Genomic DNA, 18,106 nt, shown 5'->3' on the forward strand with positions numbered 1-18,106 from the left:
AACAACATTCCTGTCAACCAGTCAAATTTTAGATGTCTGGGTTAGGGTTAAGCATAGGGCTTGTTTAATAGAAATATTGTTCCAGGACCAACCACGGCTGTTAATCCAGGACAAACATCTTCTACTTGGCTAAATTATGGGCATGCTTTAGGTTTACCATGTATTTGTACTGATTTCCACTGGCACATGGATGCAACCCTAGCTGATGCATAACAAGCTCTGACTCCCACTACATTAACTAGTAATGGCTCGATCAGATCGTTAATCCAAACGGATTTACCAAATGGATGGGATTTAATTAATTTTCTTAGGATTCTGATTACTTCTAAGCGCGAAAAAGAATTCATCAGGGAATTTTCAGCCTTGGGTCAGCACAATAACCCAGACTGAATGTCTCTATAAACACACCTCTGTTGTTCTTTATCACCTATTCTCCCTTTCTCATTTGAAACAAAACATCACAGATGTGATTCTCCTCCTTTCTTTGTGCTCTTTCATGCATGATCCTCCAGTAGTCATATCATTTCCCTGTTGGAAACTATTGGTTTTCCTGTTGATTTGTTTGTACATTAAAATGCCATATCTCTATCACGACCTACCCAGCACCATAATTTGATTTAGTACCTGCTTCTTTGTGTTTACAAAACACTTGGAAATCCCCCTCCATAACTGCCGGGTGTCATCGAGTTTTTTCAGTGGTGAGAGTAAAAGTTTTAATTATAAGCTAAACATGTTTGCTTTCCAGTGTTTATGTATTTGGTGCATCATACCCGGCTTTCTCAAGACTTTACCCTTACATCACATGATGTTTTTTCCGTACCGTCATAGATGACATTTGATCAAAGTTCTAGTCCACTGGAGTCTGTGAATAGCCCTGCTGTGTAATATTTCTTTGTGTGTGTAGAGTAAGACATTATACCGATATGGATGGGAGAAGAAATGTAATATGTTTTACAGTGGGAAGCAGCTGACCTCTACCTCCTATGGAATCATGTGTTATGATTGCCAACTGCCAACATTGTACGTTAAAGAAGGAAATGACCCACTGTTGAGTTTGGGTGGGTGTAAGGAGGAGGAAGCTATGGAGTGGGCGAGGAAAGGGGCGCACACCTGTCACATGTTGGCAACGTTTGGTGCCCATCCTAATCGGTGGTCTGTTTCCACATCCCCCAACGCCCACTACCCCGCATGTTTTTCAACTGAACATGGAAACACAATGACTTCTTTGTTGCTGAACATTTTCTTTCTGCGCGAGTAAGGTGTTTGGCAATAGAAAATAAGAGTGTGGGCATCCCTCACAATGTCTGAGCTGAGCTAACTCAATTCTTTGGATTTTCTTTTCATTGATGAGTTTTGCTTGAAAATCGCTTCAAAAGCCTTTTTGGCACTTTTATTTGTAGGGATAGAAGGAATAGTGGAGGAGAAATTGAAGGCAGAATGAGGAAGTGTTACATGTACATTTAGATTTATGCATTTAGTGACTTACAATAGAGCCACGGTTGTCAAACTGGGGTACGCGTACCCCCAGGGATACGTGGACTGATTTCAGGGGGTACGCGAAATAGGGCTGTGCCGGTAATCTTGACAACCGCACCACCGCGGTGGCTGAGTAGTACCAGCGGTGGTTTGCCAAAAATATGAATGCTGTTTTACATTAATATTATGACACACAAAGCTTTGTTTACAAAAGAAATAATAGGTTAGCAATTAAATGTTATATCGCAGCCATGGAAAAGTTTGAATTCATGACGAATGATAGAGTTGTCCGTGAGCCCATAAACTTAAGCTTTGTCGGCTTTGAATTCTGGTTTGCGATCTGGTCACCCGATTATTAGCGAATTTAAAAATATTCCATTAGTTATTCCTTATAGAAAGCTTGAATTGTCTACTTTTAAACAAACCAATTCAAAACGAAAATAAACCGACTAGCATATCCGTATGAAGTGTGCATTTCTCTCTATAGGCGCGTTCACTGTGAAGATAACGAGTCAGCATCGTCAACTTCATCTTTGCAGCCCGACACTGACACAAAAAAACAAACCCTTTATTAATAAACTATTCAAATGTCTCCTTGCTATATTTGACACATTCATAATCATTACTTTTTCCGGCTCTTTGTGACAGCTGTTATGTGCGTTATTGGCAGCGTCACCCTCCGGTTACATGAACTCGTCACCACCGCATCAGCACCAGAACATGGAGATTTAATTTTAGAGAATGATCGCACAACAGACATTAGAACATTAGATATTCTATAATTAAATCAACTAATCGAATATTCAAAAATCGTGACTCATCCCTGCATGGAATCTCTTGTTTCTTTTCCCATATCTTCTGTCACGTCTCACCCATTTCCAAAGGGGATTATAAACGTTTCTTCCTCTGTTCGCTTTTAGGTCAATTATTTTCGTATTCTTTACTGTGTTAAAGTAGAAAAACGCTGTAGGACAGATAGCCTACATTTGTACTTGTACGTCAAATTCTTTTTAACACAGTTTGTGCTTGTTATTAGACATATGATAATTGGTAAGGCGCGTCAAGTTCATTTGTAAAGTGCGTTTCACACGCGCGGGTGATTTTTGTTTGGCTTTCTCTGGCAGCGCGCAAACATAGCCTAAATGCCTTGCCCTTGTGGAAGATAAAGTTCGTTTTTCATACCTTTTACAAGTAGAAAACATGAAGATATCAGAAAATAGATCGATGGTCTCTTTCCTGCTCGTGTCCCACATCCCTCTCAAGCAGAGCGCTAGGCTGTATCATCACGCGTCTTTGTGTGGAAAATTGAACGAAAGTTTTTATTCATTTATTTTTTAATTTTTTAAAATAGATTCAACTTTATTATATTATGTAGCCTAAGTTACCAGTATTTACTGATATTTATTTCAATGCTTTACAGGCTTTAGTGTGTTGTTTCTTTTTTTCTTTTTTTTTTTTTAAATTTATTTCAAAACAACGTCCCCCGACCACCGACACCGCCGGTATTAGGGTCCATTACTACCGCGGTGGTAAAAAAACTTCCACCTCACAGCCCTATATCATATGTTGACTTTTGATGAGATTTGTATATGTTTATGATTCTATTCACTATTCTCGACATAATTGATAAAAATAAATATTAATAAAAAATAAAAAAAACTTGTTGTTAACAATTGGTGGTGTTGGGGGTACTCCGGAAGATCTATAATGTCTCAGGGGGTACATGCCTGTTAAAAGTTTGGGAACCACTGCAATAGAGGAAACAATATTTATAGTATTCAATGTCAGGTGTGTAAGTGCCTTGGTCTAAAGGGTTAGTTCACCCAAAAATGAAAATTCTGCCATTAATGAGAAGAAATGTTGAAAAGAAATGAATTTTTTTTTTTTTTTTTTTTTTTTTTTGCACACAACAAAGTATATTGGTCGCTTCAGATGAACGAAGGTCTTACGGGTTTTGAGCGACATGAAGGTGAGTAATTAATTACAGAATTTTCATTTTTGGGTGAACTATCCCTTTAAGGTTGCAAGCAAGATTCAAACTATCATGGCTCACATGAGCACTACTACTCAATTTTGACAAGTTCATAGCTCTAATATGTAATATGTTAATGAAATGCTGCGTTTGTCAGATTGTATGTAAAGCATGTAAAAGAGTCAGTTTTTTTTGCATATGTTGAGTAATTTCAGAAACATGATCATTGTGTCAGCGCATGATGAGCGGTCTTTAGTATTTTGACCCATGAGAAAAACATGTTCTCATTGAATACTTCTGTAAAACTGACCGCTTACTTACAACATAGCACCAAAATTAAAATAAAGATTTTTTGCAATGTGACATCTGTCGCTGATCTTTACTGTTGCCAAATTTTCTTGATGTGGCACAATTACAATTACCCTTATGCAACATCATGTCTGACTTCTATCCTCTCATAAGATAATTTTCTTTTCTTTTTTTCCTCATGAAGCATGAGAGTGGATGAATTAGCAGGCTTTAGATATGAAAACAGCCTGGGAAAACGAAGATCACTCCGTTCACACAAGAGTGGCTGTTTATGATAGGAGAATGCCAGAAAACACCACACAGCTAAATAAGGCAAGTGAAACAAACCATTCTGAGGGATCACAGATGACTTGCGTTTGCTAGATGCTACATTACACTTTTATCTGAAGAGATAAGAAATGATATACAGCAACTGGACCGAATTGAACGTCACTCCTAGAATCAAGTTGATATAATGCGTCAGATCATATATATCATTGTAATTTAGAAATCCTTAATCTTTCAAGTTCATAGTTTAATTTCATCTGTAGTAATTTTGCCTTACCGTTTATAGTACAATAGATACTGTATACTTGTGGGGCTATCAGTGGACCGCTTCAGTCTTATGTCATTTTTACATGGACAAAAACACATGCAGTAAAAACATATTTTAAAGAGCTTTGAATGTGGCTCATCCAATGATCATTTAGAGGAGGCGCTATCTTATCTTTTGGTTAAGTTCCAAATAAAAAGAGGATAATTAAATGTTATAAAGTTGAATATTTTAAAATATTAACCATTTTTGTTCCATTTCGGCAAAATAACTAGGTTATATTACCATGACTATAAAATTGCTCATACTGTAATATAAGATTTTGTTCATACCCTTATCTGTAGTTTTCAGGGACTTTCTTAGACATTTCTTTAGTGATAATGTGGATGATAATGTCTGATCATTTCTGTATTTTCTTTGATAAATTGATCTCTCCTACTATTGAAGCTAGATCTGTGTCTGTCAAGAAGAGATGCTTAAATGAGAACACTAGTGTGCTATTTATGAAGGCCATATCTTTAACACCAAGCATATCTGCAGACTCTGTTGATTCTCTCCTTGAGTCCTTTAACTCAAAAGTACAGAGTGTAATTGATGATATTCCTTCTGTGAAAGTCAGGAGGAAGAGTTGCAGACAAAAAGCACCTTGGAGAGAAACTCAACAGCAGTGCAAAATATGAAAAGAAAATGCAGAAAAGGTGAGCGCATGTGGCGGAAGACAAAACTTGTAGTCCATTATAACATCTATAAGACAGCCTTCATGCTTTCAGTGTGGACCTAGGCAAAGCTAGACAGACTTTCTTCTCAAATATTATAAACAGAAACATAAATAACACACACACTCTTTTTGCTACTGTAGAGAGTCTAACAAACCGCCCAAGCCAGATTCCCAGTGAAATGCTCTCAGACAGCAAATGCAGTGAGTTTGCTTCCTTCTAATCTGAGAAAATCATTAATATCAGAAAGGCGATCAATTCTGGTACTGCTCGATCTCAGTGCTGCATTTGACACTGTCGATCATAACATACTTCTTGACAGGCTGGAAAACTGGGTCGGGCTTTCTGGATAGTCCTAAATTGGTTCAGGTCATACTTAGGAGGGAGAGGTTATTATGTGAGTATAGGTGACCATAAGTCTGAATGGACATTCATGACATGTGGAGTCCCTCAAGGCTCAATTCTTCCGCCATTCCTGGTCAACCTGTATATGCTCCCACTGAGCCAAATAATGAAAAAGAACCAAATTGCTTACCACAGCTATGCAGATGACACACAGATCTACTTAGTCCTATCGCCTAACGACTACAGCCCCCTTGACTCTCTGTGCCAATGCATTGATGAAGTCAACAGTTGGATGTGCCAAAACTTTCTTCAGTTAAACAAAGACAAAACTGAAGTCATTGCATTTGGAAACTAACATGGATGCATGCTTTCATCACCAGCAGGGTGGATTATTGTAATGGACTCCTCACTGGCCTTCCCAAAAAGACCATAAGACAGTTGCAGCTCATACAGAACGCTGCCGCCAGGATTCTGAGCAGAACCAGAAAATATGAATACATCACACCAGTCTTCTGGTCTTTACAATGGCTCCCAGTTACATTTAGGATTGATTTTTAAAGTATTATTACTGGTATATAAATCACTCAATGGCTTAGGACCTCAATACATTACAGATACTGTATGCTCACTAAATATAAACCTAACAGATCACTCAGATCATTAGGATCACATCAGCTAGAAATACCGAGGGTTCACCCTAAGCATGGTGAGTCCGCTTTTAGCTACAATGCCTCCAAATCAGATGTGCTCCTACAGTAGTCACATTCAAATCCAGACTCAAAACATGTCTGTTTAGCTGTGCATTTACTGAATGAGTACTGTGCCACTGTACGTCCAACTGTTTGTACTGTACTGTATTTTATTTTGCCTCCTCCTTTTTATTCTAAACTGAACTCAAATGGCACTGAGAATTTGGTAAGAGAGATGAAACCATGCTGATGGCCTGGGTCTGTGTTGGAGTAGTGAGTTTGACGTGATTAAACTCGAGGTTCTGTGTGGTGCGGACTGGATTGATTTCATTCCTAGAGCTTCCGAACAAATGGGTTTTTGGGGTGCGGACAGATGGGGCAGTGAACCCGTGGTTACCCTGTGAGTCAGTCCTAGAGCTCCTCCTGTCCGATTTATTGGTCTATTGGAGACGTCCAATAGATTTTTTAGGCACGCCAAAAGAACACCACAGACACAGTGTAATCACCATGGGAAAATGTATCTATGTATCATCTTTTTACTCTTTTAATTCATTTTATAACTGTATCATATATCTCTTTTCATTTCTTTTATAACTCTTTTAATTTTCCTTGCTTTTATTTTGTGATAATTTTAATTCCTTTCTGTATAGCACTTTGAATTGCCATAGTGTATGAAATGTGCTATATAAATAAACTTGCTTTGCCTTGCCTAATTTATAATATTACATTATACAATACTGTACCACTAAAACAGAACAGGGCCCCCCAATTTTCCATCCAACCTGAGCTAAAAAGAGACATGGATTCTATCTAATTAGTTACGATAGGGCTGTTTTTAGAAAGTAATATTCAGTCATTAGGCGAACAGAGAGTAGGTGAGTATCACCACTCGACACAGCTGGATTGGACTAGCAGTGACTGCAGGGGCCCCTGTGGTCCTATTCAGCGGTCGAGTCCTCAGGGTGCCACATCACACAGACAGAATCAGACAGTGAATTAGGGAACGCAGAACCACTAGCTTACGTTTGTGTAGACCAGAGGCTTCACTTTGATGTGGAAGCCATGGGGCCTGTGATCTGAATCCCAGCGTACCTCACTCTTCATAAACTCCCCGCTGGCCCTGAAGAGTACTGGGAAAAAAGAGGAAATGTTTTGTCCTGGATAAGCAGTCTGAAACGGATAGAGCGTATTCACTTGTGTTTTGTCGCAACGGAACAGGTTTTCATCAACATTTGGAAAGCATCTATGCTGGGAGGAACTAGCAACCCATTTTTTCCCCCCAACGAATGCAAAAAGTAGATCTGTAAATCAATAAAGGCAGCACTTTTACTGCTGCTGGCAAATGTATTTATGAACAGCAACTAACCAGAATATCTGTGAAGCGAATAACAGATGTGCATGTGTTTGAGTAAAGAGATAGTTCAGTCGGTGACTTCTGTGGAAGACAAATGTGGATTTTTAACATTTGTACACTCTTTTCATTTACAATAAAAGCTTCTAAACCAAGTCTATTATAGCTGTTTTAGGTACAGACCAGAATTTAGACCATTATTCACACACACACACACACACACACACAATTTCATTGGCACATTCATGAGAGGAAGAGTGATATCCAATTGATCAAATAATTTTTTGAGTCTAATCTTTTCAATGACTCATTTGAATCATTTGAAAAATTTGATTCATTCTCAGTTTGAGTCTGAGCTCAGTCTGTCTTTGTTAATTCTAAAAGGAGGTACCAGTTCAAGTCTTAAAAAAAATCTCCATTTGTGTTCCACAGAAGAATTAAAGTTAAGTTAAACGGGTTTGACATGAGGGTGTGTAAATAATGACATAATTTTCAGTTTTGGGTGAACTAATCCTGAGCACATTACGTTGTACAGTTATTGCAACACATTTTCTTTAAAATAACCATAGTTGTCTACATTTTATATTTACAATACTTACATTTATCAGGTGTATTTATTATTATATATCAGTTTCAGGGATTTTTATACCCTACTTTGTCTGGCTGTTTACTATGCCATTGTTCTACCAAAAATCAATATTCTCTTTTTGGTGGCAATAGATTTAACCAGATAAGATTTAAAAAGTGAATGATGAAACCTGCTCCAGGCACTGTATATAAAATAATTTGATAGCAAATGTCTGGTAGAGAGAGAATGTGTAAACGAGAGAGAGAGGGAGAAAGATGCATGAAAGAGGGGGGCATGAATAATGCTGTTAAATATAGGAGGCCCAGAGCCTGGAGACATAGCCTTGTCTCTTTCAGTGCAATGTCAGTTTAATGGAGAGCTTTACCTTTTTTCGGATGCATCAGATTACAAGGTCAAGGTGCAATCTTCCTCTTCGGTTCCACATTAGCACCATTTCTCAGACCTGATGGTTTTCATTTGCTGAGCACTGGAGGATGGCCACACTGGCATTTGGGCTTTGGTCAGGGTTAGATGCCATTTCAGAACTGACCGCCATGTCTAATAAGGAACTGAGCTGGCAGAGAGTCCCATCAGCATCTTATCTGTGTCTCAACTAGGTTTTGTGGTAAAAATGTTTCCTTCTCTTACTGCTAAGCTCTGCAATTTCAGCCGCTTATGACTTCTTGATCCTGTTATACTATTGAACACGAAACAGCCACGCTGTGTTCGTGAGGGATGAGATGCTCTTTGGGCGTTGCTGTTGATCATAACCACGGTCTCATTTATAATGAATATAAAAATGTGTGGGTCTGTTCACAATCTGTGGCAGACGGCAGGTTCTTCCCTCTAGTTATGCAGGATTTGTTTTTCTAGTCTGATGATTTATTAAGTCGGTGGTGTTCTGATTGAAAAGTCTGACAAACATGGCTGATTCACATTCACGGGTCAGTTCCGCTGTGTGTGTTTAATATGCATTTAAATTAAACTAATCCCTGTTGTGTTTCCTGTGTGTGTGCGCGTGTATGTGTGTGCGAAAAAGGCAAAAATATTCCTCGCTGCTGAAAAATCAGCTTTGCCATAACAAGAAGAAATGCAGGTTATGGTGAGCATAAGTTATGTCTTTCAAAAGTGGCAATGAATCCTACCAACACCAAACTTTCAAATGGTTGTGTATAGTAAAAAAAATATTTTTGTCAAACCTAAAAGCCACAAAACTCCAATTTGACCCTATTTGACCCCTGCTAAAATTTAATATCTGCTACTAAAATATTTACAGTTTAGTCCACAAAGTTGTATTACTTAACTATATAATTTGGTTTTAAACTGAACTATATACAGTACATAATAATAGACATACTCTTTATGAATTATGTCTTGAATAAAAAGCGGATATGTTTAATTGCAGTTGTCATTCTGCTGTCCATCATGGAAAGTTGCTGGAGGGATCCCTCTAATGATCTCATTTGTACTGTGGTTTATGGCATTACCAGTACGACAGCCGCAGACACTTGTGTCACTGAATGAAGTAGGAATGAGGAAGGAAGCATCGGTGCTTTGCTGAATGAAGAAGCTCCATTTGAAAATTCATGAGATCGGATGTTTATTGTGATCACAGAAGTCATGACAAAGTTCCTTAGCGATAAGACACTTGGCGGAATAACTCTATGCACGCATGCTTTCTTAAAAGGAGAAGTAATGTAACTATCTCTTCCTGCTTTAAGGTGAAGAGGGTCAGCTGTTTCTGCATTAGCTCATCTCTTGGACTCATGCTCCTCATGCACTCATCTGAGGATGTGATGAAACTGGCGCAGTTGACGCGGAACTTAGTCCTGAGCAACTGGTGATTGCCTTACAAGGCTGTAAATGCTGCCCGTCTGCAAACCTCCATTCATGCATTCAGCTAGGAAGTCTTATTGACACCTACTTTTTCTCCCCAAGTAACACATTAAAACTTGCGCTGGCGCAATGAAAATGTATCAAATAATGTGTTTTTCCTTAATAAAGGAATATGAGTGGACTGCTAAAATGCACATGCTGCGTTGCTCCTTTGAAACATGCAGCACTCATATTTATTTAATTTTAATCATAGACTTTCGAAGTTTAATAATGGCTATTTAATGTTTTCCCATCCCTAAATTTAAGACATCTTAAAATGATAATTCTAATGTTTGTTATACCATTTTAAGATATGTAAGACTTTTTATTACCTTAAATTTCATGAAAAAATGATGACCCGCGTTGACTTTTTTTGTACGCACACATGCTCCTAAATACATTTTACAGTTCGTAGTCATACACATCTTTACAGTTTGCACACATCTTTTTAGTGGCAAATCCGAGTGAAGCGCTCGCACTGTCGATTCCTGCCAGGCCTCTTGGTCCATGTTTTTCATATTTGAATTTTATCTCATTAACCGACTTTCATTTCCATCCTACAATTGCGACGCACTACTCCAAACCTCCTCCACCACAGGAAGTCCTGCAGGGTTCTGTTAGACCGTTGGCACCCAATGCTTAGTGCCTTTCCGTGGGCATTAGGGGCCACAAAGGTGCTTTGGTTTAAACAGAGTGCCAAGACACTGTTGCTTCTGACCGACACTCCACAGGAAGGACAGAAATAGAGATGGAGGAAGAGGCAGACTCAGAGAAAAAACTTAATTTCACAGCCGTTTGTAGCTGTGAGCCGTTGGATATCGTTTGTGCATTTGCTGCACTTTGATCGTATGATTACCGAGTTAGAATACAACAGCGATAATCACCTTGCATCTGCTCGCGCCTGCCAGTACCTGTGTATATAAGGGGCTGCTTTTTGGAGGCCATTAACAAAGGCCTTAGGCAAACAGAAAGAGTCTGTTCAAACACAGGGCGGAAGCTCCCCTAATGAGGATGTTTACCAATGCGGGAGAAAAAACGAGAGCAAACAGGGATGTGTACACGTGGCCGTCAACACCTCCCAGCCTGGTCCTGTCACCTCCGCCGCTGATGGGGCAGCCAGGGCTTTCGTTTATGCCCTCATCACATCGGCAGCAGTCAGACATGCCCCAAGATGACATCTCATCCTGAGCAGGCTGCCCGGGTTTGACATCTCCACTGGCACTAATTCCTGTGGCTCCTATTAGGATGTATTGTGAGCTCATTTTGTGCTATTGTTACAGCCCTCTTTTAGTCATATCTGTCACCTCCATTCCTCCCTCCCTCCCTCCTTTCCTCTCATCGTTGCTCTGTGCCAGGTGCTCTTATAGCCTGCACAGACAGACAGCCAGAAACAGAAAAAAAGCGAGAGAGGCGTATAAGATGGATAGATAAATACAGAGAGAGAGAGAGAGAGAGAGAGAGAGAGAGAGAGAGAGAGAGAGAGAGCGAGAGCAGCGGAAATGTCTTAAGAGATAGTGAGGAGTTTTCCTCCTGATAATAAGGCTGGCAGCCATTGTTAGTGGTGCAAACAAATGTTGAGCCTGGTTTTGTGTCATGGTTAAATATACTTATGAAAATATAAATATACTCGCTACAAAAGGGGAATAAACCGTGACATCAGTGAAGCAAGAAAAAAAAAAAAGTCACTTCTCCACCAGCCAATAGATCATAGCAGATTGATAATTTTTGGAATGTGATTTGTGATTTGCTCAGATTGCTTGTTGTTAGAGGATGTGCACACCTGCAGTTCTGTACCTCCCTTGTAGACACAGATGGCATCAGGTTTGATTGCTTGGTCTAAACCCAAGTTTGATTCCACCTTTTTCCCCTCCTCATGTCTCTTTACATTGTATTGTTTGGTTACACACACACACACACACACACACACACACACACACACACACACACACACACACACACACACACATATGTCTGGTTCACTATCTTTGTGGGGACTCTCCATAGACGTAATGGTTTTTATACCGTACAAACTGTACATTCTATCCCCTTACACTAACCCTGCCCCTAAACCTACCCATCACAGGAAACATTCTGCATTTTTACTTTCTCAAAACAACTCATCCTGTGTGATTTATAAGCTTTTTGAAAAGTGGGGACCGCTGGCTGGTCCCCACAATGTAGGTGATCTCAGGTTTTACTATTCTTATGGGGACATTTGGTCCCCACAATGTAATATAAACAAGGGCACACATACACACACATACACACACACACACACACACACACACACACACACACACTACTGTTCAAAAGTTTGGGGTTGGTAATATTATTTAATATTTATGAAAAGTCTCCTATGCTCAAGTCTGCAAAAATACATGAAAACAGTAACATTGTGAAATATTATTACATTTTTACAAATATTATAACTTGTTTCTATTTTTATATATTTTATATGAATCATTAGAATTCTTATAAATCATTAGAAATAATTTTAATACGTTGATTTGGTGCTCAAGTAACATTTTTTTATTGTTAACATTTCTTCTTAATATTTTAGTGGTAACCGAGTTTAATTTTTTTGAGGATTATTTCATAAATAGAAAGATCAAAAGTACAGCATTTATTTAAAATAGTAATCTTTTTTGTCATATTATACTTTACAATCTTTTCTGAATATATATATACACAGGGCCGGACTGGGACACAATTTCAGGCCAGGAAATCCTACATCCATCCAGGCCATCCTATGCAACCAAATAAAATTTAGAAACACGGACAACCCTATTTTTTCCCTAAATTACATTTATTGGTCTAAATCCTTAGGCTGGGGCCGTGCAAAATAATTAAAGGCTTTCTCTTGAACGGTACCCTCACTTCCCTTTTCCTTCTCTTCATTTTCCCTAATATCTCTCTGTCTCTCCCTTACTCCATGATCATCAGCCTCATACACTAAGTTAAGTGGAGTACTAGTGTTATTGGAAATTTAAACTAAAACATGACATGTACATATATATATATATATATATATATATATATATGGATGTAGTGTAACGATGAATTATTATTTTTTCCAAAGTGTTGACAACTTAGTGTTAACTTGTACTACCAACAAAATATTAGTGCATTCCTGGAACTGGGCGTCGTTACACTACATCCAAATCACTGAAGTGACCTCGACGTCCGGGTTAGCGGTAGCATGAGCCATCAGGCAAGTGTTATTTAAATAAACTCCTGATGTACTTACAAACTTTCCAATGCCTCATTTTATTAGTACAGAACCTATTTGTACTACTGTAGAAGTTTGGTACCATTCTGGGCATTATTAGTGGGGTAATTTACGAGATATACCTTGGATCCATTAGCGCCTACACTAAGCCATTCGGCTGATATCTCTAAATAAGCTCTAACTTTAATAATGTTCGACCAAGGGAAAAGGTGTTTGGCTCAAGGTCATGGTGCAAAGGACCCTATGGTTGATTTTACTCTGAATCATCCCTTTAATTCTGGTCCTCGAATTTGATTGACTGTTTATGGGTTGCAGACATGCTGTCAGTCTGCATTAGTTTGGGGAATTTTTCAGTGACTCTTTCTGTTGGTTAGCCTACATCTTATGCCAGTCATTAAAACATTTACAACCAATTTTGAGAGAGAGTCATTGAATTATTATTTCAACCGATTCTTTTAAAAACACGGATTCATTTAGAAACAGAACATCACTGGTAATTTAAAAACAATTGGGGGAAAATGAAATGGGACAAATTAAGATGTTTTGTTTCATAACTCAAATCAATGGACTTTTACACAGTTAGTGCTTTGTGTTGCATCAGCATATTTTAATTTTAAATGCCTGAGAGAAAGCTGCTCACCATGTCTTTCTCTATCCCTGTATACCTGTCAAGTCACGGTTAGTTTTATCTGATGTTTCTGGATTCAAATGCTCTGTGTCTCAGCATGTGCTGGTAATTCACAATAGGCTGTGTTGCACTGCTTTCTCACTCTGTTTTCAACTGCAGTTCTCTTGCCCATGAAACACAGAATAATGTAATTCAAACAGTTGGGCATAGGGCGGCCCCCTCGCTGGGCCAGCCCGGACCCAAGCAGCGCCTGCAGGATGATCATGCACCGCTGTCAGCCACAATAAAACCACAGCTTTACTTATTGAGTAGGGAACTGCGCGCTGCAAGGGGATCTGGAGATCAAGAATGAGAAAAGATATACACACTCATGTTTCAGCTGAGGATGGAAATCAAAAGGAATTTTTACGATTCTGGATCCGATTCCTCTTAGCGATTCCGGATTCTTAACAGTTCCATTAATGATTTTTGGAGAAGAAATATTTGGAAATAGGCATGCAATTCTTATTGTATTGATTGCACTCAGCAGTCTGTTGCCAAATAATTTCAGACTTCAATGGACCAGATATGTAACAAAACTTGATTAACTAAAAAGAACTGGCTTAGAGTCATTCAATCGGGAAACAGACTACACAGGACAAGCTATAGGTAATTCACTAACATGACCATCTTTTGAGAGACAACTTTTTGGGAATCAGACTACATCGGTCAAGCTATGCGTTTGATTCACTATAACAAACTGGTTCATAAGCGACCACACAGTATGTTTCAGTAGGATTTATTAGATTCAGTGAACAGTAGTGCAGTAAACACGATCATTGTTTTAGTTATTTTTGTTATGAACTGTGGACTGTCTGGTAAACTCTGTTCCCAGACGTAATTTTAGCACACATTTTCTTGCTCACATTCCTCACAAACACACACAGAGGGTTTCAAACAGGAGTGCATGGGTGGATGCTGCTGGGGGTCTTTGATTAAACCCAAAAACACCTACTGAGACACACTCACACCTGTACACGTAAATGCAAACACACATTCACACGTTCACAAACACCTTCTTGTTTACGCAGGGGGCCAATAGCTCACACAGCTTTGCCAACAGCCTGAAGATCGAGAGAAATCAATGGTATCATTCGATTGCATCAGCAATGTTTTGTCGCATTCATGACCTACGGCTTTGAATTCTCCTGGAAGTTTATTCGAAAAGGGGCTGTCCCTCATTTTGTCTGTACACTATTCATTTACACCGCCTGCTCTGGGGGAAAGAACCTAATTATTTCCTTATAAACAGGAGGGGGATGAACTCTGTCATTTCCTTGTGCCAAATGCAGATAAGTATTTATGTTTGAGTGTAGGATTTCAGCTCTCCAAATGCGTGAAAGACGCTTTAGTTAGTCTGCAGCGAGTCTGGCTGGAGAAGGAAACGCAGTTGTGCGTAGGAGTGATGAGACAGTGGAAGCCCTGGCACAGAGACCCTGTCTTATACGCTCTTCTTCCTTTATTTCCCTATTTCCTCCTTCTCTTCGTCTGTGAGTGGGCTCACAGGGAGCCGGGCTCAATGTTATGGATTTGAGCTGTCTTCTTTGTGCCTGCCCCCTCTTTCTCTCTATCTTTCAACGGGTTTCTCTCTCCGGGCTGGACGGTGTCCCGGAGGAATTTGGCTACACAGATGTGGAGTGTCTGTTAAAGAGGAGGGTTGCGCTCGTTTCAAACCCCCCTGCGAAAACACATCATTTCCCTATACATGGCAATTAGACACGTTACACATTACAGACCTTCTATCAGACACTGAATGTGTGACATTATGTTGTGTGCTTTAGATTTGTTGCCACATTGTCTTTTGCTAGAATTAGGGCTGGAACTAATGATTAATTTGCTAACTGATAATCCAATGATTACCCAGTAATTTTATTTAAATATATACACATGCATAAAACATCTAGGTTTTACATGTAGGCTATATTTTATTTTCAGTATTTTATATCTTACTGTTGGCATATATTTGTCAATAAGATGTACTTTTTTTTTTTTACTTTTTTTTTTAAAAACTTTTATTCAGGATGCATTAGGTTGATCAAGAGTGACCGTTTACATTGTTACAAAAAAACAAAACTATTTCAGATTTTTTAATTATCATAGTTATTAATACAGTGAAAATACAGTTTAGAGGTCATTCCACAAAAATATTAGACTGCGAAATGCTGCAATCGACCAACCAGAGTCAAATATTCCAAAGTCAAGTGTTTCCAATCTTTACAGTCTAGCTGTTGGCATTTCTTGTCCATGTTTTTTGCATTTTCCCTTTTGCAGTGGAGCGCTGGCGACTGTGACTTTTAAATTAGCATGTTTATAATCATTTCAGCCCTATGTCTGTTCCTAATGTTCTGCTTTCTTTTTCTTTCAGGATGCCTTTGTGGAGTTGTACGGTCAGCAGAGAGACTCTATGTTCCATCCATTGTCGTACCTAACGAAAGTGCTTGGATTGGCGGCGCTGGGCTTGGCAGGAGTGACCATTGCCTTTTTCGCTCAGAAGTGACAGCCCTGCGGGTCTCTCCGCCTATCCATCTCACTTTCTCTGCCTGTCTCTCCTCTTCAGCTTATCAAAGCATCTCTCAGCGCCACACTGCCCCGCTAAGCCCGGCACCAGTGCCCTTCAAAGGCCGCCGCTGATCCGATGCCCCTCCAGCCACGGGAGCTACGGCGCTCACGCTCTTTCACCCTCTCTGGAGTGAAGAAAACACAAAGAAAAAGAATACAGAATGAGGACTCGCAGGAACGCTCCCACACTTTAACTATGATGCTCGTCACTGCCATGTACAGTTGCGCTCACACAGAGATTGACACACAAAACACGTGCACACACAAACACATGCTCACGTACTTCATACGGACGTTTTATCTTTAAAGTTTGTTTCTTATGTATGGAACAAGTACAAAGAGATTTTTCAACTTAAGATTGTGCTTTTTTGACATTTTGATATCAGGTTTTTTGGCATTTTGTAGCATGAATCAAAAAAAAAGAGGGGAAAATAAGAAAGTTTGCCGGCGTGAATGTAAATAACTTCTCCACTTTTTGCATGTGTGGAGAAAGAGACTCTTTCAGCTACTTTGTTGCATGATGGCATTTTGAACTTGGCCACCCACCTCTACTTTGTTGATTCGAGGTGTTTTTTTATGTTTTTGTTTATTTCTGTCTCTCACTCCATTGGATGGACCTCTTGAGATCTCCCGTCAAACCAACAGATGTTGAGTATTCCTCATTAAAAAGTTCCTCTTTGATTTGCTCCGTGTCTTACTGTTTGGTGAGCACAAAGAACATGCCAACAACCAAACCGAAGCGGATATGATGATGTAATCTCACCCAGCATGGTTCGCGGAGTGGTCTGACCCAAATCACCCCTTTTTGAATGTAAAGACTGGAAGTTATACTTCTGTTGGGTTTCCTTTTTATTTTTTTGTTTTGGTTTGATTGGTGCAAAATACGTTAAAAGAGCAATTCTGATGGTAAATTCCATTTTCGAGGGTATTGTGTATGTGTAAAGTCTGTGTACATGTAGTGTAAGTGTGTGTGTACGTCTGTAAATAGATTGTGTTGAGAGAGCTGGACTTGGCTCTGTTCTGGTGGAGAACGCGGGCGACCCGCCAGTTGTGTCCAGCCCAGCCAGGTGTGTATGTGCGTCTGCAGATGAAACGGACAGGTGGCAGCTGGGAACAGAAGTTCATTCAGGCTGGCATGATAGGCATGCAGGCCAGCGGGGCTTTGAAAAGACTCTGAACACAACGGACTATGTAATTCACGGCTCAGGTGTATCACTTTTCCCTCCTCGCCGCCCCTCCAATGTTATCTTTCTTGCATGGTAGATTACAGGCACCTTGTGAGCTGTAGATTTTTGGATGCCCCAACAACCAAAGAAATCCGATCCGTCTTCTGTAACTTCCGCCCCAGAGAGAATCTCATCTAGTGATATACCACAAGTCCCGAGTGTGTTCCACTGGGAGGGTTGATTTCTCATTCACAGGAAGATACTGAGACACCAGCTTTTCCTAATGTCTTTTCCCCCTCAGATGTCCATTAAAGTCACTGGTGTAGATTTAGTGCTCTTTGTCTCTGTGTCAGGGAGAGCATTATTTACATATAAAGCACAAGGTTGAGCAAAAATTCTGGATGGGCATCCTTTCAATTCATAAGTTTGAATTTGAATTGAGTTAGCCATGCCCCACGGAATTGGAATTTTACTTAGAATAACAGGAATTGCAATGGAATTTTACTAAATTGCAATTCAAAGAAATTCAGCAAATAAGGCATTACTTTCAAACAATGCTGTCAAGCCAACATTCAAGGTTTGTCCCAACAAACTTTTCTTAGTTGATTAAACTTAAGAATTTTGATTTAAAATTCATTCAATTCTTACTTTA

At 39.4% G+C, this 18,106-nt stretch overlaps 1 protein-coding gene across 1 annotated transcript in view; it reads left to right on the top strand.

The window, feature by feature from the left end:
* Nucleotides 1-17,610, top strand: part of bcl2a (BCL2 apoptosis regulator a) — a 48,009-nt gene extending 30,399 nt beyond the window's left edge. Inside the window, exon 2 of the mRNA XM_079862952.1 lies at nucleotides 16,095-17,610. Within this exon, the coding sequence (XP_079719078.1) occupies nucleotides 16,095-16,226 (132 nt within the window). The 3' untranslated portion in view covers nucleotides 16,227-17,610. The remainder of the gene's footprint in view (nucleotides 1-16,094) is intronic.
* Nucleotides 17,611-18,106: the final 496 nt, after the last annotated feature.

Source organism: Squalius cephalus (genome assembly GCF_949319135.1).
Source record: "Squalius cephalus genome assembly, chromosome: 25".
Taxonomy (NCBI): domain Eukaryota; kingdom Metazoa; phylum Chordata; class Actinopteri; order Cypriniformes; family Leuciscidae; genus Squalius; species Squalius cephalus.